General features: G+C 40.3%; 1 protein-coding gene across 1 annotated transcript; it reads right to left on the reverse strand.

Annotated features, from left to right (window-relative positions):
• Positions 1–1,349: 1,349 nt before the first annotated feature.
• NAPEPLD (N-acyl phosphatidylethanolamine phospholipase D) lies at positions 1,350–22,373 on the reverse strand (the record flags this gene model as incomplete). Its single annotated transcript, XM_080623540.1, has 5 exons — positions 1,350–1,619; positions 2,851–2,965; positions 4,451–5,097; positions 11,200–11,512; positions 22,171–22,373. The coding sequence occupies 5 exons, from the start codon at positions 22,371–22,373 to the stop codon at positions 1,494–1,496; spliced, it is 1,404 nt and encodes a 467-aa protein (XP_080479666.1). The 3' UTR covers positions 1,350–1,493.
• Between the last annotated feature and the right edge of the window lie 423 nt (positions 22,374–22,796).

Here is a 22,796-nt window from a genome sequence, read left to right on the forward strand (position 1 = left end):
AGTAGTTTTAAAGCAGTTCTGAACAAATTCTGGCGAATACATCTAGGTCATATTAGAATAACCTTTTCAAATAAAGAAATCTTGACATTTGTCAAATATGAGTCTCACCAAAGGAATATAAGCTATATTTTCTTACATGTAAGTGTAGCCCTCTGTTCCTGAACCCTCTCTCAGCATGAACTTGGACTAATGGATCTTTACCTCCTTGTGCTGTTTTTTGTTGGTATTAAGATCTGTAAGACTTGTAGCACTTCCCAACAGTTAAAAGATTCCTTCAGTTTGCTCCTAGCATGAAATCTCGTTAACTGTTTTGAACTGGTTGCTGGAAGTTCATATTTTTAAATAGCAGGGAAATAATGTGTCTTTTTATTTAGATTCATGGATTCTGAACATAAAATGTAATGCACAGCAAGAACAAAAAAAAAAAAAAAAATACATATCTCCCACAGACCTAAACAAATCATCAACAGAAAAATAATTTGCCAGTGAATCATGAAGGAGAATAACAACCCTTTTATTAGCAATAATAGGCTTTAATTCTGTAAATTAGCATGGCAATTTGATTCAGATACATTTAGCCAAGTTTTACAATAGTGAGCAATATTGTCATCTCTCATTCAACTTAAAAATTACAGGGAAGCCATAAGAAAAAAGTACCACAGCCCTTGCTAAAGGTATTTCACTTAAAAGTACTTAGTAATAGGCCGAGTCAATGCAAAGACAAGTGTCATTAAGGGATTCTTCCACTTCATGTACTGCATTTAACAAGAAAATTACTTTAGACACGTTCCAGCCTAACTTAAAAACACTGACAAAACAAAGAATACTCTGGCCAGCAGTTAAGTGTTACATGAGTGATGCAATATTAAACTATGTCTGTCTCTGAAAGGCACGTTTCTTTAGATCACTGTAAAATGCAGCTTTTGTGGTTCGTCAGTATATGAAAATGTAGAAGCAGTCAGTAAAATAATTCTTTTACTGTGCTTGTGCTTAACAACACAGCTGTATTGGAAGACTCCACCCCACAAAACATACAGTGAAGCTATCGAGGTACAGGGCATAACCTGAAGATTAATGACCAACAAGTGGGAGATGACATTCTAACAAAAACTAGTTCAAGTCAGCCATTAAGTCTAAGAGTATGTCCTGCACTGAGGTTATTATTGCTGCTGCAGGTAAGATGAAGAGTTCGAAAGAGCCCCCGAAACCCCAGTAGTGGTGTACATAAGAGTTGAAATGGGAATTTATTCCCAGACAATACCTTACATATTGACCAGTTCTTCGATCACCTCAAAATTTATAAACAATATAATTAGTGAAATTTAGCATGAAATTGGTATGCAAGTTTTAGTTCTGTAACCGACAAACCCAGCATCTACAAATCCAATTCACCCTCCAAAAAAATCTATTTTGTAAGTACATCCTAGTCGTATTTGTAACATTAATTGCTAGCTCAAATCAAACAGGGCTTACAGGGATCCGCTACTGTTTCATTATTCAAACCCGTCATTTGTACTCAAGTCCCGTGATTCTCCATGGTTTAAGACAAAGAAGTCATCTTTTTTCAAGCCGTATCTTTCAAGAGCTTCGTTCAGTTTAACTGGAGGATCCAGGTAATACTGAAAAATGAGAATAACATGAGAGAAAACATACCATTGCAGCATTTGGGGGGTAAAGGGTGCAGGGTGGGGGAAATATCACTGCTCTGCACAAGAAATGGATTACATTTGAAACATCTATGAAGGGGGAGAAGGATATTTGTCAAATTAAAATGTTTGGGTTCATTTTCAGTTTTTAAACTATAAGAATACTCATCTACAGTTGCAGAGTAACTAGCAATGGACAACCTGACATCGAAAATTCAGTCTTCAGCGTGTTGACCTAGATCCCCGAGAAGCTGATACAGCAGAGGAGGAAGAGGTCGCAAGTCAGCAGGTGGCGCTTTCTCCCGTTTAGTAAAACGAAGTTGTCAGCTTTACTGTTTCAAAACTAGTGCCAGTTCTGTGAGGTGCCCTGAAGTTACTTCATTGTGTTTGTTACCTTTCAGGAAAAGCATTATCAGGCAGAAATCATCCAGGTTTTGGTGCTTCTAAATACATAATAGTGTTTGTATTGTGGGCACAAGTGACACAGCTCATTGGCATCACTGTGGACTGAAAATGGTGCATCCAAGTCAAAGAATGCATGACACACCAGATGAGTAGAAATAACAGCATCAGGCCTGAACTGTTAAGATGAAGTGTTGCAACTGCTGCAAGGAGAAAGTTGGAAACCAGCTACCAGATAAGGTGTGTCAAAGTAAATGTAGATACTTCTTTCTCACTGCATTTCTAGTCACTGTGAAGGTACCTGGGTAACCTCCTGATTACAACTGGGGACTAGGAATGGAAGGGGTGGTTTATAAAAATGTTTCAAAAAAATCAGCAACTCAGAATTTTCAGATTTTTCATGTTATTGCGGGTATTTAACTATGAATCTATTAAAAATACTATGCAATTTATTTACTAAATACTGTTCTGATATACAGGCATGCAGTTCTTACTGCCTGCATATTGCATACGCATCCCCACCTTGCATGTTGCTCAGCTGTCAAGATATGAGAAACCCACATTTGTTTCAATAACTCTGTACTTCAAATTAATCTTAACCATAGACATATTCTATGTAATTGGTTATGCAAAGCTAAGCATTGTTTTGAACAACAGTACAAACAGTAATAACTTTTCACTCATGCCAAGATTATGCTTTAAGTATACATTTACAGGTATGTAGTTTAAACTGCATGAGCAAAGCTTCATCAATGACTACGTGCTCAGGAAATCTGAACGCATTTATAGTGCTGAAATTTACCTCATTTGCTAAAGCAAAGGTCCCCCAATGAACTGCTACAGACTTCTTTGCTTGAACATCAATGTGGATTCTTACTGCTTCTTCAGGATCCACATGCTGGTATTTCATAAACCACCTATCAAAACACAAAGTAAATGGTTTTGTGTCACCTAGTTCAGTGCAAGATTTCTTTTTGACTTTCACGGGCTATGTTACAAAGAATCTAAAACCAAACAAACAAAACCCAGAAACACCAACGCATGTATGTGTGATCAACATAGAGAACGCTCAAAATCAACAAGCTGGAATATACCAGCATATCCCCAAAACAGCAGTTCATTTATTTCACTCCCCTTTTAAAACAGATTTTTTTTTTCAAACAGATCTATATTTTTAATAGTCTAAGGACACAGTAAGGCTTCCCAGGGCAGTGGTGGAGTCACCATCCCTGCACATGTTCAAAACACGTGTAGAAGAGGCCATCAGTGACATGGTTTAGTGGGGGGCTTGGCAGTCCTGGGGTAATTAATGGTTGAACTCGATCTTAAAGGTCTTTTCCAACTTAGTTGATTCTATGATTACTGGTGCCTTGAGGCATTAAGGCCATAGATTTAAATCCATCCCTGAAAAAAACTCATGCTAGCAGTGCACGCCAAAACGTGTGTGCTTCAGAAGATAGCCTAAGGGAGCAGTGGGAAAGCAGAAGAGGGAACTCGATAATTCCTAAAAGATACTGTATTTTTGCCATGTTGTTCAGATTCCTATCTTCCTTTCCCAGCCCATGCATGCTTTGCTTCCAGCATTGTGTGTCTTATCATCTAAAAGTTTCAATACCCCACCATAAGTGGGATCCAGATGCCTAAACAGATCTTTCACACTCTATACAAAGGACTCATCTTTATCTCCAGATAAGTTGCAAAACCAGCAAACTCTCAAGCAAGAGTAAAATGCAGCAAATTGCAAGCATTAAGTGGGCTGGATTACGCGATGGTATCTCAGAATAAAAGCCACAAAGTAATTCCAGATTTTTACTCAATGTTTTTCATGGAAGAAAGGCAGCTGATTCAGCCTTGCTGTGCTTAAGAGGAAAAAAACTCTCCAAGAACGTCACACATACACAGGCAAGTACCCTAAACATTTCAGCTCCATCTGAATGGGTGGCTACAAAGAAGACGAAGACTACCTTTTTACAAGGAGTCACATGGAGAAGACAAGGGGTAACGGGCATAAGTTACTCCTGGGGAGATTCTAACTAGACAAAGAGGGAAACTTTTCCCAGTGAAAAAAATCAGCCATTGGAATAATCTCCCAGGGAAGTGGTGGACTCCCCAGTGTTTGATAGCATGCTGGAAGATCTAGTCTAGGTCATGCTTTGTCCAGAAAGGTTGGATCAGATGATCCTTGAGATCCCTTCCAATCTGGTATTCTATGACTGATCTTCCCATTGCCTGCTTTTTATTGGTCATTCCTTTCACCTCAGAAAGAAATTTCTTTCTTTCGCCTCTATATTCTATTATATATTCTTAATAAAGCATCACCACTGATGCACTTCTGGGTGCATTTTTTTGTCATCAGTATAGAACTTCATTTATGTATTTTGATCAAACTTTGATTTTCATACCTTGGCTCATAAGCTCCAATGGAGATGGCTGCAAGATCGAAAGGTCCAAACCTTTTGCCTATCTGTTCAAAAGCAACACAATATCCAGTATCTCCTGAAAAGAAAAACCTGTTCCATGGTCCTAAGACAGACCAGCTGCCCCAGAGAACCTTGTTATCATCTATTGCAGTCCTTTTGCACCAATGCTGCGAAGGGGTGAAGACAAAAGTTACCGCATCATGACCAGGGACACAGTTCTCTTCCCACCAGTCCAGTTCTATCACATTCTCACAACCACATCTCTGCATCCAGTCCAACAGCCCTAGAGGCACAAACCAGCGCAGCTCACTCCCAAAACGTTCATTCAAACTCGTTACAGTGTTGTAGTCCAAGTGATCATAGTGAGTGTGGCTGATCATGACTGCATCTATCTTGGGGAGCTGCTCTACAGTGCACGGAGGTCCTCGGAAGCGCTTGGGACCCACCAGCTGAGTGGGGGAAGCTCGTTGGCTGAAGATGGGATCAGTAAGGAATATAAGTTCATCCATTTCCACCATAACGGAAGCATGTCCCAGCCACGTGACTCGCAGACCGGTTCCTGTCTTCCCAGCAAGTTCTGGCTTTTGAACAAAGTAAGGTTTTAACACAGGAAGCACTTTATCCAGTTCCTAGCAAAAAGAACAAAACATGCATGACAAGTTCCAGAATGTACTCGCTGTGGAACGAAAACTGCATGAGAGGCACAAATCATTACAGTCAGGACTTGCACTTTGCTCAATGTTTTCAGACAACTGCAGAACTGAACCACAAACTAGATGCCTTTTTAATGACCATTTTCCCAACTACTCTCTCTTAAGTTCATCTTAGGTTTTTGTGACATTTTCACTTCTCTGTCAAGAGAAGACAGAGCTTGAGAGTATCCCATCAGGCCAGGAGACCTACTAACAGAGAGGGTCCAACAGCATCATGTTGAAAGCACCACAAGGCACAACAGCATCCTGGGAAAGGCTTTGTAACTGGCTGGCCTTCCCTGACCTGGAAAAGAATAAATACACACACACACACTGTTACTGTAACAAATGCTCAGGTTTAGTTCCTGCACTAGAAGATGCTTCCTGTAAGTCCTAGCACAAGTAAATTGCAAACCCACAGATGAAAGAGAATGCCACCTTCCCATCAGCACTTCATAAAAGCTGTTCTGTTAGCCTTTATCAGACCTTCTCTCTCTCCCCATTACATACAGAAGCAGCACATAGAGGTTCACCTCACTTAGCTGATGATGGATTTTACAGTTCTGTCTTCCCATCCTGCCAGTAATCCAATGAACATTCAAAAAACAAATTCATTTTTAAGATGGACCTTAAGGCACTTAGCTGTGCTTCTCGTGATGTTTTATTGAAGCCTTCAAGGTAATTAAAGATTAATTATTACTGAATAAATCACTATACTGATCTCTTTGTATGTTCAAGATGCAGTCCCCATGAACAACTTCAAATCAACCTAAATCCATACTCCAGTATAACAAAGAAACCTCCTTCCACTTGCCCTCTTGTTTCACCATGAATAATTGTGCAGTCTTCACTTAAGTCTGGCAGGTCAGAGAACTGATCCAGCTGAACATTAATGCAGAGGAGGAAAACAGACAGCTTTCAGCTCGATCGGCTTCCGAACTGGACTCTATGTGTAGCTTCAAGTTGACACAAAGGGGGCCATGACTGTATGTTATCTATGGAAACTCATCTCCAACAACCACTCATCCTTCTCGTTTTGAACTGGCATTACGTTCCTGCCTGCAGTTTGGTTGAGATGCTTGTGCACAAGTTTTATTTGTAATACAAAAGAGTTTTCCTAATCAATAATAATAATGACCACCACCACTGCCCCCAAGAAAACAATCTACAAACAAAAAAAACCCCACAAACCAAACCAAAGCAACCAAACAAAGTCTTCTCACAGTTCCTGACCACCTCCAGTGCAGCCACAGCGTGGATAAGGCTCTCCTCCCAGACAGTTCTGGTGTGAACTCCTTGTATCACTTCAGAAGATTTTACCTGTTTTGGCAGCTTCTATAGACTCCTGACACTCTTCTCTCCCTGGTAACCACTGATGTCCTAGCACCTTGGTTCCCAGTGAAGCCTTCCCTGCAATGGTTGCTGCTCTAGTTCTTTAGGTCTAGGGTAATACATTAACAATACATTAACCAGCAAGCCTATATACAGCTGACCTCCTGCTGCCTTAAAAGCCCAGCTGATGCTGTGATTTAGAGATTCTAGGACTTCCCTTGCTAAAACAGTCCTGACAGCTTCAGGAAAGTTATTTTCTCCACAATATTTTATTGATTTGGATATTTTATTGATTTGGAGGGCATACGGTGGGAAAGAACAAAACACACACACACACCCCTCCAACCCCCCTGCAACTCCACTGTACGTAATAAAATATTCATGACATTGCTTTTTCTGAGAGCTAATGGACAAGACATGTCTACTGAAAAGGTTTCATTACTGTCTCCAGGAACGAGAAATAGTCTTCTGAAAAACTGAATGTACGGTTAGCACAATACAATCACTTAATTCATATAAAATAAAGAAAATATGAGTATTAGACTGAGACAAACTGCTGCTTCTCCAAGAAAGAAGCATCACTTTATTTCATTCTAAGTACATGGGAATGACACTGGTAGGAGAAATCTGTATGACAGAGTGTGTTATATTGTGACACTTCAGCTTAAAATAAGTAAAAAGGTTTAAGAGCCACAAAACTAACATAATACTCCAAAATGGAAGTTAGGACAACCCACAGATTACACATGGTTAAGTCAACATATCAGATTCTATCAAAGAAATTAAACTCAGATATGAAATTTAATAATTAATTGTCATAATGCAGTTTAGGTCAGCAGCACATTTTTAATGGAAAATGTTCTTTTTAAGTAGCTAGTTTTAGAGGTAGACTAGAAATTATTCTAGGTACTTTAAATGAATCCACTTTATTTTTGCTGACATTTGACACAAACTAGTTTATAAAATTAGCATCATGCAATAGATCAAATAATGCTAATTGGCAAATGTGAACAGTAAGTTCTTCACTGGGACTCAAACATACTGTACTAGTTTCATCTGGGATAGAGTTAATTCTTTTCTAGTAGCTCTTATGGTGTTTTGGCTTTGTGCTGAAAACTGTGGATAACAGACTGATGATTTAGCTATTGCTGAAGAGTGCTTACACAGCATCAAAGCCAGTAGGCTGGGGGTGGCACAAGGAGCTGGGAGGGGACACAGCTGGGACAACTGACCCCAGGAATATCCCACACCACGTGGCATCATGATCATATGCACATATAGCTGGGGAAGAAGAAGGAAGAGGGGTCATTCAGAGCGATGGTATTTGTTTTCCCAAGTAACTGTTACATGTGGTGGAGCCCTGCTGTCCTGGAAATGGCTGAACACCTGCCTGCCCATGGGAAATGGTGAATGAATTTCTTCCTTTGCTTGCACACTCAGCTTTTGCTTTACCTGTTAAACTGTCTTTATCTCAACCCACAACTTTTCTCACTTTTAGCCTTCCAGTTCCACCAGTGAGCACATGGCTGTATGGGTGTTAGCTGCCTGCTCAGGTAAAACCCTAACACATTTGCACTATTAAAGACTTTACAGGGATGTCAGTGGCACTGACACCATTAAGTATTTCAAATAGTTGATTTAAAAGTAGAACTAATCACTACAAAAGGCATTTGTAAAGGAAACACAGGAAGACTTATAACTAAAGAGTAACATAGTTCAAATGACTGGTATCCTGATTTATTTAAATGAAATTGTGTGAACAAAAGTTGAAGGCAAACCAGGAGCACAAAGGCAGCGTTAACAGGGAAAGCACAGACTCCATATGAGGATCTACAGGTTTGTGATACCCAGACCTATGGTCCAAATCAATGATTCCTCAGAGATTTTTGATTCAATGATTCCTCAGACATTTTGCTGAGCTATCACAGTAAGTCACACAGGGAAATAGTGAAAGAAATTCCTTCTCAGTGCATGGACTATGCTTGTTTGGTTTTTTTAAAATACATTTAATATTTATAAAATCCCCAGAATTACCTTTTAATGCAATAAGGACTCACTACTCAACTTGTAAGATTTCAAACTAAAACACAAGTTCTATTGGCAGTATACTGCATATGAAATTCTTAAAACTCATACAACAGAATACAAATAATGAACAAAATACATAAACTTATGGAACTTTAATCTGTTCGCTGTCAGACCAACCAGAAACACATTAATAGTACAAGAATTGTAACAGATCTTTGAATTATGGCATTCACATCAAACCAGCTACCAACAGAAGCAAAACATGCCTAATACTGGCTTATCTTCATCACTGGAGTAATACCAGAATTCCTCCTGCTGTGCCCCTTCCCCCTCCTGTGTTCTTTCCTTCCTAATGCAAAGCAAGAAGAAACACATGACAGGCTTTGGTAAGACTAACTAATTAGCTGAGGATTTTTTGGTGCTTAGTGCATACTGGAATACCACTGGATTTTAAAGAAATGAGAACAATCTAAAAGGCTGATCCAACAATCAGTAATTAAAGATACTCCAAACAGCACTGAAAAGAGTTATTAATAAAGCCTGTAATGAAAATACAGGAAACCTATGCATTCTGGGCAATGATACAGACTTGTTGTGAAGGTATGATTATAATATATATAGCTTTCACAGAGTAAAGTATATATCCTGGATAATATGCTTTTTTCCATACGCAAAGCACTTGGTACAGATAAACTGAACCTGCCCAGCATTGCAGGGTAGCACTAGGAACACTCAATGTGGAAACTGAAGTAGGAGTCTGCTTGAAGGACATGCTAGCTAGCAGTGCTAAATAAGCTATGGAGTCCTTAGTCTGAAGCCCTTAGTTTGAATTTTAAACAAGCTCAGAAGCCCTTTACAGGTTGATTTAGGCATGGAACAAACGTAGCTGGAACAAGCATCAAAATGGCTGAGGTCTCAGGAGTGCATATCATTGATCCCTATCTAGGTTTTTCCATTTCTGATTTATTTCACTGTTTCCTGAATAATTGCAGACATTTAATTAAAAGATTTCATATGCAAAGCAATAAAATTAGTTAAAAATGAATCCCAGCTGGGTCAGAGAGACAGCTTTACAACTGACACAGTGTAGATTTCTTTGTAATCATCCTTTATTGCAGGGATAATCTGTAAATTAGAGTGCTGCAGTTGTCCACTGCCATCAGAGAGCTGTATATTCTGCACTCTGTAGTACTTTCTAGGCACTTCAGTCACTACCCAGGTTTCCCACTGGTGCTGGCAAGATAGGAAGCCTGTTTTACACATAGGGAATAGGGCAGTGGCTCAAAGGCAACTGAAAATGACAAGGCATGAATTCTACACAAATGGGGCCAAAGTATGAGAATGCAGCACACTGCTTAGAAAGCAGTACACATTGAGGCACAACTGCTGTTACTACTACAAGGTGCAGATAATGTCTAGAAGCAGGACTCCATATTTAAAACAGTAAATTGGTGTAAGGCACACAGGACGGACATATGTTTGCTGTGCTTCTCTCTGAAGGTAAATTATTATTATAATAGAACAATTATAGCTGAGATTATTTCTCTCTTAAACATGTTCCATGCCACATATCCTTAAGAAATCCCCAAACCTCTGACCATCATGTGGTAGTAAGACTGCTTTCCTGTCCATAAAGCTGATCAAATTCCTTCTTTTGCAGGTAATTCCATGAGATAAACATTAAAAGTGTAAAATCTTTTCTAAATACTGACTGAGATTTATAGCTTATGCATGCCTTCCTAGATGCTTAACAGCATTAACAACACCTGTTTGTTCACAAATGCTTTCCTCAGCTGTGCATCCTTCAGCACAGCTTTTCCAAAGTGCAGTCAACACATCAGAAAATACACTGAGAAGTAATCCCAACTGTCCAAGCTGTAGCCACCATAATGTTCCTTGTGGCCACCATAATGCTTCTTGTGGCCACAAAGATAACCCATGGCTTTCCAGTATTTACAACTCTTCATGGAAAAGAAGCTTCTCTGAGAGGCTGCTTCCGCACCTCCTTCTTTATATACAATATCTGACAGAAGCAATGCAGCAAGAACAGATAATGGTGTTTCCCAGTAAACTGGCTCTGTAGTTCTAGTATCTCGGAACAAATATTTGCTCAGGCTCATTTTAACATAGGCATTTTTTTTCTCCTGGTGTACTGAAGCAGAAAAATACAGATCTAAAACACTTTCATAAGTAAATGGCAGCAACTAGTTATTACATTTTTATTTAAAAATATAAAAATAGATGTTATTTATGTAGTAAATGGGGGTAAGAAAAAAAAGGCAAAATGTGTAAAATGAGATATGCCACAGCTACCGCATGCAGTACAAATGATGTTTAGCAGTATGCTTCCCAAGGCAACATGTATTAAAAAGGAAAGAGTATAACTGTAGTTTATGACTCAGCTGGGGAACCATTTTTGCTGGTTTTGTAAATATAAACTGAACTGGATAAATCAAAGGGTGTGGAACTAACAGAAAGGAGAGAAAAAAATAGAGGCAAAAAGTATTAACCCATCTTTTGAAAAGAATGGGTGATAATAAAATCAGAAAAAGAAGACTTGGAAAAGTCTCCAAAAGGTGACTAATATGTATTAGTTAGAAACTGTTCTATCTTACTAATAAACATAATTAATAAGTAGCAGCAGTCTCAATCAAGAACAGAAAACATGCAAGTATTTACCTGCTTCGAGCATGGCACGTTGCTGTTATTTTTTTCCATGAAGGACCATTTCAAAATATTTGGCAAGGTCGGTGATTTCCACGTTGGCCACGGGTTGACAAACTTCCCATCTTTGCCTCTCTTTGATTTAGTAACATCCTCTTCTAATCTGTAGTCCAGCCTGAAGCTTTTCCTGGATGTCCTGGAAGAATCACTGCCCCTGGAACCTCGACCCGAGTTCTGACGTTTCCTCACTGCTTCTTTAGGGTACTGGCTACATGCAGTCAGAGGCTGCTCTTCATCCATTTTCTTATCCATATCTTTTTGAGGAGAGCTAAAATAAATTTCAAATTAGTCAATCTTTTCTTGGACTAACATCAATGTTCATCAGACTGAATGTTCTCACAAGCATCAGAAACAAGCATGCCTTTCTCAGTTTACGATCCACTGCAATTTTTCCTCAACAAAATGTGCTTTAAAACAGTTGCTATTACACAAAAGACTTCAAAAACATGCTGTGGCAAGTAGACACGAGATCTCTTTGCAGTTCAGGCAGAATTTTCTTCCCCGGTATGCACAGCTTCAGATACTAGCATTACTATCTGCAAGAGCGAGGGGGAAGGGTTCCTTAATTTACATTTTGGAAGAATAGTAAATTCCTCCTGAAACTTGTGACATTTAGTGCCTCATGTAATATGATCCTGCAAACCTGCCCAAGAGACACTAGAGCTATACAGTTCCTTGGGATTTGCCTATAGAGTGACTTTGTTTTGCAGTAAGAGCAGCAGCCTCATGTAGCATTAGTAATACGTTACTTCTACCAACAAGATGCACATATATGCAGAGAAGTCAGAACACAAAAGACATTTGGTCCTATTTCGTCTAAAACAACGGAAAAGCTCGTTGTAAGAATAGTGAAAGTAACTGCTTCAAACACAATTTTGATACACATTTAAGTGAACTCACTAGCAAAAGGCTATAGAAAACTGGAACATCTCAAATAAATCACAGCTGCAATGTCGGCTCTTAGTTCCATTGCAAAATATTAAAAAAAGTGAGATAATAACTGAGAAAAGCTTATTCCTATGAAGTCACAATTCTGGCATATTTCTTAAACAATTCTGAGTTCAGTAGTCAGCGTCCCTCACTCCAAACTGCACTTAAGTGTTGTGCAGTTCAGGAATATGGAGAACTATTATCTTGTTATACGCAAGGTGAAAAACCCCAATTTCCCTATTTTATTTTAAAGTTGCTGCAGCAATGCAGTTGAAGCTGAATGCGTCAGTTTCCATTGAGAGTAAATATACTGTTCTGAGAGTTTTTGAATAAACAGGTTGCTATTTCAAAGAGTGCTCGACTTTCTGGTACTTACAAATTCTACCTGATAAAAACTGTAAGATAACCAGTAAGGAACACACAGTGTGATAAACTGCTTAGGAGCAAGAATATTGTTAATAAGAAATTGTGAAGTTTGTCTTGTGGAAAACCTCTCTCCTATTTCATTAACTCAAATACTCAGACTTTAACTGTATACCTGTGAGAAGCACTGGGCTGAGGTACCAAAGCTAGGTCACTTGAACAACATTTTCATAGAACAGAATTAAAGCCCACAGTTTTCTTAGAAACTGCATAACTCCCCATGCCCCTCATAAGTTCATGATTACAAAGAAAAAGCAGCATACTGGTACCACAACACGACAGCTAAGGTTTTAGACACATATAAAAAGTATTATCAAATTGAACACAAATGCATTTACTGGTGAGGATCCAGCTTCAAATGCAGAGTCCAATGGAACAGCCACCCAGCTTGCTCTGTGCCATCTGAAGCAGATAAATGGAATGAGCACCACAAAAAGGCAGACAGAATACCCCCAAAATTGTAATGGATATTTTAACTGTTACTTTAGCTTAAGAGAGTTGGGATTTCTTTGGCATTCCTCAAGAGCATTTTCAATGCCAAGTCAGCCTATTAGTTTAGCAAAGCATGCAGACAGGGCATAAAACATCTACTGTGCTAGAAAGCACCATGAAAACAAATCACAAAAGTTTAATCAGATAGGTGCTTAATTCCAGGAAATTCTTCTGCTAACATCTGAGATGTCTGATTTTTAAATATATATAGCTACTGTAATTATTGTTCCTACAAGACATTTTATATTAGAGACCGGAGTGCCTAAGGTTTTTATTTTTAAGCTTCTGTTTATCTATTCATGCATCTCTAAAATAGGTGAATTCTACTTTTGCTTAAATTTTCATATAAACCTTTGATCTTATTCTGAAAGTATAAAGCTCTAGGGGAAGCAGGGATCAACTATGCTGATTAAACAAAGATAATGCCAAAGCATTTAAGACACTGCAGGTATCTGTCTGCCAACATATTTTCCACATGATGCACATACATTACTTTCATTAGTATTCCATAAGCAACCGAAGGGATGAAAGACCTCACAAAAAAACCCCAACCCTTTTACATGCATAAGAAAGGGACAGATTTACAAACAATTAACTGAAGTATTCTTGATCAACTATAGATTCCTTTGAAGCATCAATCTTGCCAGTTCATTTCTGTTTAATTTAAACTGGTAAAATACATCCTAGAATATTCATGGAATACAGTAAAAGAAATCTTATTTTTCTTACATAAAAAGTTAGATTATCATTTCTTGAAAGCCAACAATGATTAGCTTAGAGTAACGCTCAAGCACTTAGTAGTCCAAGCAGATTCTTACCCTTTTGCAAAAGAAAGCCTTGCTAGACAGGAGATTTGGCAGGTATATTTCAAACATTAGAAGATACCCAATCAGAAATGAACTGATTTTTCATCTAGCTTCCCTGAATTCTTCCCCCCTTCAAAAAATAGTTTGGCATCTGAGAAATAATTAAGCACTGGATTACCAGTGAAATTATGAGTGACAGAGACACTGAAATCAGACTGGAGTAGAGTTGTGTTCACCCTGGATCAACAGTGGTCATGTCCTTGGTCAATATTTGTTACTGTAAGGTTCCACAATAAATCTTGTCTTTTCCAGACTTCAAAGAGAGAAATTATTATTCTACTTAAAAGCATTAAACTGCTTTTTTAACAAATGGAATCCATCCTTCAGGATGAGGTTACTTACCCCCAGACAAGGGCAAGTGGATCACCACCACCTGTAAGAGAGGCTCAGGCAAATGCAATGCAAGCACCCTCTCTGTACTCAAGAGATGCTTTACAGCTTCAACTGAATTCAGGAAAGAAAATGGACCAAGACATACGGACTACTAATGGAGACCATTAGTCATGCCAAATCCAAAAAGCCAGAAGGTATTCTAGACAGAAGGGAAGAACGCCACTGGCTGATGAACAGGATGAAGCCTAATGTGAATCAAAACAGAGCTCACATAACTGGTTTTCTAGCACCAAATACAAAGATGCCCCTAGTAATCCACAAAGCAAGAGAGAAGTTGTAGATCAGGCAAGAGGTAGCATGGAAAACCCACGTCTTACATCCCACTAACCAGGCTTTTACACCTGTAAACAGAATATAGCCTGCAAGACAACAGGTTTGGGGTCAATTGTTTATTTTAGCATTGATAATAGAATTGAAAACTTCGATATAACTCTTTTGGCTTTCAGTCTTTTGTTTATTTAGATAAATAACTAAAAGGTTAAACATTTTAGTACTTCCTGGAAAAGAAGGCTGGCAACAGGATGTGTTAACATTACAATAAGCACCCTGGCATAAAAAAATTCCGGTTTAAAATGGTCTTTCAACACAGCAAAGCTTCAAGCCAAATTACTTTCACTTTATTTGAAGACAAAATGCATCAGCATAAAATCTATTGTGCGAGTCTCCACCTTTTCCACCCAGTTTCCTGTAACATCTGCTACTCCATAACTGAAATGGAGCATACAGCCACGCATAGACATGCTACTAACCATGAAGTCTGCCAGAACAGATTTATCCTTCTCTTATTTACAGAAATATGGTCCTTATTTAACAAATCCATAAGCCAGAAAGTTTAAGGAAAAATTACTATGAAGCTTTGGTTTACTAGAACCCATCAAAATCCACAAACTTTACACTTACCTTTGCAAACATTCCATAGCTTTCCAAATATGCTTAATTTTCTCTATTTTTTAAGCCAGAGGTCTGGTTCATTTCTAATCACCATGTCTCTGTATAGACTACATCCAGAACTGAGCTGCACTACACATCACCTAAAAGGGACAGCAGACAGTTCCTCACAAACACGCACCACTGTAGCCTTACTAAAGCCAGAACCTGAGCTTTCTGCAAGCTACACACTGCTACACAACTCCAAAGTTTCCTTTAAACATACTTATTTTTAATGACTACAGAAAGCACACTTTTTGGCTTGAAAACTAAGGTGGGGGAGGGAGAGAGAGACCAGCTAAAAGGTATTTGCTCCGGCACACTCAACCATCAAACAACTGCCAGCAAAGTTTTGGCTGTGCTTTTATTTTTCCTTCAGGTTTGAAATTGTCTGCTGTAATTAATGAACAGTTTGAACCTGGAAAATTCTGAACACATTTAAACTTTTATTGTGCAGTACTCCATGCTGTTCATTGTATCACTGTACACTTAACAAAGCCAGAACCTGAGCTTGCTGCAAATTGGATATTGCTGTGCAACCTGGAAGTTTTCTTTCACTTTACATACTTTTTTATGACTGCAGCAGCAATTATTCCAGACGCTCCTGGTCTCAGGATTTCACACAAAGATCTCTCAAGCTTGCAACCAGTTATCTATAAATACTTTTATTGTTTGAGACTCCTCATTAAAAGTTGCAAGCAAGAACAAGCGCTGCAGAAAATATCATTCAAATTATTTGGTAGTTTAACAGCCAGCTTGGGATTCTGTGTGATATCCTATTGCCATACATCCACAAAGCAGAAAATTCATGTCAGTACAGCCTTTTTTCCATTCTTGGATGTACCCATTTCATAGAAAAGCTATAGGTTGCCAGCCCAATTCTCTGTTCTCATTAGGTCTGTAAGTACCCTGATTCCATAGTGATACTGTGTACTGTTTAAGAAAGATAACAAGTGAGTTGATAACAGAAACAGAAATAGCTCTCTCCATAAACAACCTCACAGAATTAGAATTAATCCTTCACCATTCTTACCTAGTTTTGAGGATCCAGAGTAAAACAAAGCAAAGTTTTATTTAGACATAACATGAAAAAAAAATAGTTACAAATAAAACATGAAGCACTTTCCCAGGATGGTCTGTTCTCAGGCATATTCTTACAACAGCTGCCTTACTTAAGCAGCCACCATTATGAGCCAATCCATTTCTGCCCTCATTACTCCCCCAGGCTTGCCAAAACAAACATATGTGTCCACATAATAAATTAGTTCAAGAAACTGATCTAGCTGATAGTCATCTCTTACCTTCCCATCCCTTAGAGAAGCACTTAATTTTCACCTGCATCACTGTATAACCATGCAAGTGTTTATACCAACAAACTGGCTAGGACAGGGAAGGGTGAGAACAGGAATATACTGCTGCAAACAAAAACTACTTATGCCAGTGCTGCTATTAAAAAAGTAATCCACTAAGTATCGTCCATTTAGAATTCACTCAGTGTAGCTCAGTTACATGCACCACCAAGTTAGATTCAGTGGTTCCTCCTACCCTTAATATATTTCATTTCCAATCTATCCCCTATCTAAGATTTCATTCACATTTAGAACTGATGCTGCTTAAACCCTCTAGCTGCCTCCTCCAAGAACAGTGTTTCATACTATAACAAGCAAATTCAATAGCTACCTCCCACCGAATACAGGCGTGGTGGTATCCCACCACACATTCTGACCTCTACTACCCTGGCATTCAGTAGGGAACTAAACCAACAGGAAGTTATTCATAGCCATTACAAATGCCTATCAGCCACACAGTTACATGCCTCCGGATACAAATGCAAACAGGCTTTATTTAGACTCAGGTCTATTAGTACCTGCAGCCAACTATTCTCAACCCTGGGTAAAATCTGATCACCTATGGGCACTGTATTAGCTGCATGAAGATGCCTCTTCTTGGAACAATACGTACCTATTTTCTCTTTGTTTCCAGGTGCTACAAATGCCTGTCCTGTTGCTGATGTGACAGTAGTTGTCTGTAGGGATCGCACGCATTAACAGAGGTACAGATCCAGTAGCCATTATCTTCAGCTATACAGGCCTATTAAAATAAGTTATTTCCTTCTCTGCCCTCATCTTTTACTGCAGTTTTGAACAGAAGTATCCAAAAGCTGGCATAGCCATCACATTTAAAAGAGCAGCCTAAACTACCATTATTTAACACAGGAGCAGTATAATTCTGTGCTATTGCTGAAGCACTCACCAAAGGCTAGCAGGAGCCAAATTGCCCTACAGTGAAACAGAGAGTGCTTTCCTTTGCTCTCCTAAACAAGTAATTTCATATGACTACACAGTGAAAAGGGAAGAATGTTGAAAACATAAGAGCTGAATTAAAATTCTCTTACCTGCTCTGCAGGATTCAGGCTGACAACATAGAGAAGCAAGGTTTGTGCATTACAGCTGTGTTATGGTATGCCCAGACAGGAACCGGATCACAAATCAAATGCAAACAAATTTTAAATCGGAAAAGAAGAGAAGATGGCACAAGCACGCAGCTGGACAAATAAACTGTAGATTCCAACAGCAATGATAATCTCCATGGATGACCCTTCACACTTGTACAGAATCTCAATCAAGCTTTTCCAAAAGAGCAAAGATGAAACTTGTACCAACCCAACAGTATCTGGACACCAGCTTCAGGGTTCTGTCAGTAGCTCTACTTCTGTAAGTATTTGTGCAAATGAGCAGTTCATTGTTGGTCTACTGTTGTGCCTATAGTTAATAACAAAGGCAAACCTTTCCAGACTAGGACTTACTGTGAGAAAAAATGACCAGTCTTTAAAGTTTAGCATTTATGAATCCACTTTAGCCCGTCCCATGAATTAACAGCTTATGCATTATGGGTTTAGTATTTTAAGTTATTATATCCCATTGAAGCTGATAGAACAGGTTCTTCTAAACTAAAATGAAGTTTTAAAATATTACAAGCTCGCACTCAGTCCTGTGGGTAAAGGTTTCGCATCTACCATCTTAACATCAATTTGATGTGTCTGAAAAGAAATACTACTACATGTTTAACGAAACTAAGGCTCCACTTCAACATGCTATGGCAGAAATCTGATTTACTTCGCAGCACATAGCCATAAAGGCAACGCAAGAACTGTTTCCATAAAAGCGCATAGAAATCATGTTAAAACCTTGATCCACAGGATCCTTGTGGCAAAGCAGGACCTGAAGCAGTTCCATTTATAATAAAGTCTGGCACTTTAATGTCTGCAACTGCGCAATTGCTATCTCCACCTCACTTGCGAAGCCTTTTAATTTGCTGCTTCCTTTTCTCTCTATGCCAGAAAGGAACAAACTCATATGCAAACTTTTTCTAGACTCACATTAGGATAAACCTTTAAAACACTGTAAAGCCTCAGTTGTTCTGGAAGCGCAGCAACACCCAAGCGCTAAGCTAGATTTTATTTTTAAGTCTATACACAGTCATAGTTTTGTTCATGTACATATTTAAATGCTGTGTATTTGATTCCCTCTCTTCAGTTCAAAGTCCAAGCACATAGGACCCAATGTCATTTCTCTGCAATATAAAATATTTCCCTAAATTTTTTTTCTAAATCTACTTTATTTCAACATAAGCTCAGCTTCTGCTTCTCTGAACACATTCTCTCTCTCCATCTGCCTGCATATGTATGTACACACACCCCATACACATATGTACTTTACAGAACTACTTATAATATTTGACTTCAGATTTATCAAAATCTAAACAAATAACTTTAGTCAGTTAAGGGAATCAGAAGTTTTTCTTTGTTGAAAGATATGTTTTTCTTGCATGCAACTGTTCAAAGACCATCTTTCACATGAGGCAAGTCAAAAGGTCATCAGCCTTTCCAAATACAAAAGTTTTGAATCTCCAAAACCTCACAGTGGAAAGACAGAAAGCATACACCATAGAGCACTCTTATGCTCCTTTAACTGAAACACAGCCACTAAAAAAAAAAATCCAAGTGGTAGGGCATCACACAGCAAAACACAAATACCCACAGAAACTGTTAACATCAAAACACGTTAACATTTTTCATGGCAACCCTTCTTCCTATATTTAGCCAGCATTCTACTCCACCTCCACGACTCTAGGTTATGATATCTCTTCATGTACTCTGAATGAAATGCAAAGAGCTTTGGTTATTAGTCAACAACAAAAGTGTTAATATTAAAAGTTGTTTGTTTTGGGTTTTTTTCTCATGGAAGAATCAAGGCACATTTCCAGCACAAGTGTGAGCCATCTACTAATTTTCAAGGCTCCATTCTAAATATGTAGGCGTTTTAAAGAGCCAAAGTGTTTTGTTTGAATACAGCTAAATAGACACACATAAACAACTTGTTAATGCCACCACCTCTTTTTCAGAAACAGCTGAACCTCACTGAAACTATGCCTCAAAACCTGGTTCAAAGCATGGGAAATTTCTGCCTAAACAACTGGAACTATTTCCAAATACTATAAGCAATAAAAACTGAAATCTTATCATAAGCCTTACCCAGCAGACAGCAGCACTACCAGCTCCAACCATGGTAACAGGTCTTACACAAGAAAATACAAGATATACATCTCAATATACATTCCTTACCACTTTTCACACAACATCTTACCGAACCTTGTTTTTCACACTTCACACAATGCAGTAAAGTGTTTTCATAGTGTCATTTAGTAATGCCCGGTTCTCTCTGCTGAACCTTTATGAGGTTTATCTGCTTGGGTGCAGTTGTATGCTATTCAAAACCCTTCTTTATACAGCTGCCAAATACTAGGATACTACATGCAAACAGTAAATAACATGTAGCTACTTTCCTAGATTTCCTAAGGATATTCAAACCAAGTGCAACATCTGGTTTACTGAAAAATCCTTTTTACTCAAAGCTGCAAATCGACATAAGATGACCAAGTGATTTACCTCGGTCCTGGCTCTGAGTTTATGAGAAGTAGGATTCTTATTACAGGGCTAGCCAGCATACTGCAAGCTACATACTTACAGCAGCTGCCTAGAAAAAAATCAAAGTGAGATCAGGAAGGGATTCCTAGATGTGACAAAAGAAAACAGTAATTTCACAGCAGGTGCTACATATAAAGGCACGAATTAACATGGTAACACTTCCTTTTTCCTTGTTACAGACAAAACAATTGCCTTCCTGTTTGCAGAAAAGAACTTAAAAGCTATTTCTCTACAGAGAATTAGCAGTTTTGGTTCTATCTTAAACTTATAAAGGCTGAGAAAATAGGGGATTTCTGCTGAGGCAATTCCTCAAATCTACTTAGTTAAAACAAGAGAATAATAATAACTGCTTCCTTTTAAAGAGGCTGCAGATCTCTCTTGATCTGTGACAAGCTAATGCAAATTAACTGTTATTTATATTTGGAACCGTTTCACTGTTGTCCCTTACTTCCTCCTTTCCTCAGTGTCCTCTCCATCACAGCAAGTGAATCAGAGGACTTTCTAATCTCCAGGTGTTCAAAATTCCCATTATACTTTTATAATAGGTATTTCAATTTCAGATCATTTGGGGCATTTTTAAAGCATCTGATGCAGTAATTCTTACATTAATAAGATAAAAATCTTATTTCTTCTTGTCTTCCTTAAAGCCTTACCTAAAAAATGAATGAGGCTTCCTACTTTATTAACTGATAAAACTGCTACTGTGATTTATAAACTACATAACTTTTCAAGAGTCTTTTGCCAGGAAACAGATTTGATTATCCTGTCATTATCTTTAATTTTTTTATATCACTTTGGTTGGTGTAGTTTGAAAAATACAGAAAAACACCTATAGTAGTTTCCTTTAAAACTGAAAACTCACTTCATAATCGCCATTTAGCAAAGCAAGGAGTAAGAAATCATAATCGTCACTAGAAAAGCCATTTCTGCAGAAGTTGAAGATAAACTTGACTGCACACCGTCAACACACTCAACACATCCTTTCCCTAAACCCTTACTAGACATAATGCCCGGTCATTGGGATTGTTTGACTGAACTAATTACATTAAATGACTGTTAATATCTTCCACTTCGCACCAAGCAAGTCAAGAACATCTGTTCGCGTTTCCCCTTCAAAGGAAAACACTCGCCAAACCGTCAATACCATGAAGCGTATTATTTTTTACAGGCGATTATATAACTTGTTTCTCTCGGAGTGCTGCTGCAGCATATTTTACCGTCAATTTACGTGAAACGAAAGCATCGCCGCTGGGAGGGCGGGGGGAGAAGGTAGGACTTCTTCTTCCAGGGCTTCCTTCGTCGGTGGGAAGGGTGTCCGCGTCCCCATCTGTTTCTGGAGCTGGCCCGGGTCTGTCATCAGCCACCGCGGCACCCTTCGGGGGCCGGGGGAAACCCGCGGGCTCCCGAGCAGTGGCAGCCCCGCCACAGGCAGCGTGCGCCCACCTCAGGGGCCGAGGAGCGCGGGAAAGCACCGGGCTGCGCTGCGGCTCCCGGCCGGGAGCCAGCGCTCAGCCGCCCCGGCACCTCGCCCACCGCTAAACTTTCCTGAGCGGACACCCGCGCTCACTCTGCCCCGCTGCCGGTGGCGGGATTCCCCGCCTCAGCCCCGCTTCCTGCCGCCTCCCGCAGGGCTCAGCGCGGTCCCCCCGCCACACTCACCCGGCGGGACCCTCGCTACCGTTCAGCTAGCGAGCCGCGCTCGGAGCAGGTGCGCAGCGCTGCGCGGCTCCGGGTGCCCTGCCCGCGGCCGCCAGCCGAGCTCTGAGTGCGGCGGGTCGGGCAGGTGCCTCTCCTCCGGGCCGGCGTGGGGCGGCAGCACCGCTCGGCTCGGTCCCTCCCTGCCCACAGGAAGGTGCGGGGGCAGCGACCCCCGTCCTCAAGCGCTGCCAGTCGCCGGAGACCGCTCACCTCCCGGGCTGCTGCTGTCCCTGAGGAGGCTCGTCCTCCTCCTCCTCCTCTTCCATGGTGCCGCTCCACCCCCTGCGCGGCGGCTCCGCGGCTCTCCAGGAGGAGCCGTTGAACGGCTGCGGCTTCCTCCCTCGCTCACCCGACGCTGAGGGCAGCGCGGCGAGCTTCAGGCAGCAGCTCCACAGCGCCCTACCCCGCACCATGGCGCGGGGCCGTGGGTTTCCGCCTGGCGGCGCGTTACCAAGATGGCGGCGGGGGGGGGCCGGTGCTTGAGGGGACGTGGCGGCCGGACTCTGGCGGGTCAGAGCGATGGCCGGGCAGCTCGGCGATGGCGGGGCAGCTCGGCGCTGCCGCTGGAGGCCGGGCTACTTGTCGGCACCGGGAAAAGGGAAGCACTAGGTTCTGCCTCTGACCGGCCCCGCAGTTGGTAAACACTCGGGAGTATGAGCATACTGCGAGCATGCACCTGGTGCTGCAGCGGAAAAGTTTCCTAGACTCGGTTTCCTCAGGAACGCGAAGCAGTGCCGCCATCACTGGGAATACCCGTGAGGCCAACCCGTGGCCATCGGCTGCCGTCACGCAGAGCATCCCATCTCGCACATCCCTGTACCCCCATGGTCACTCCC

This window comes from Psittacula echo, assembly GCF_963264785.1.
Source record: "Psittacula echo genome assembly, chromosome: 1".
In the NCBI taxonomy this organism is placed as follows: domain Eukaryota; kingdom Metazoa; phylum Chordata; class Aves; order Psittaciformes; family Psittacidae; genus Psittacula; species Psittacula echo.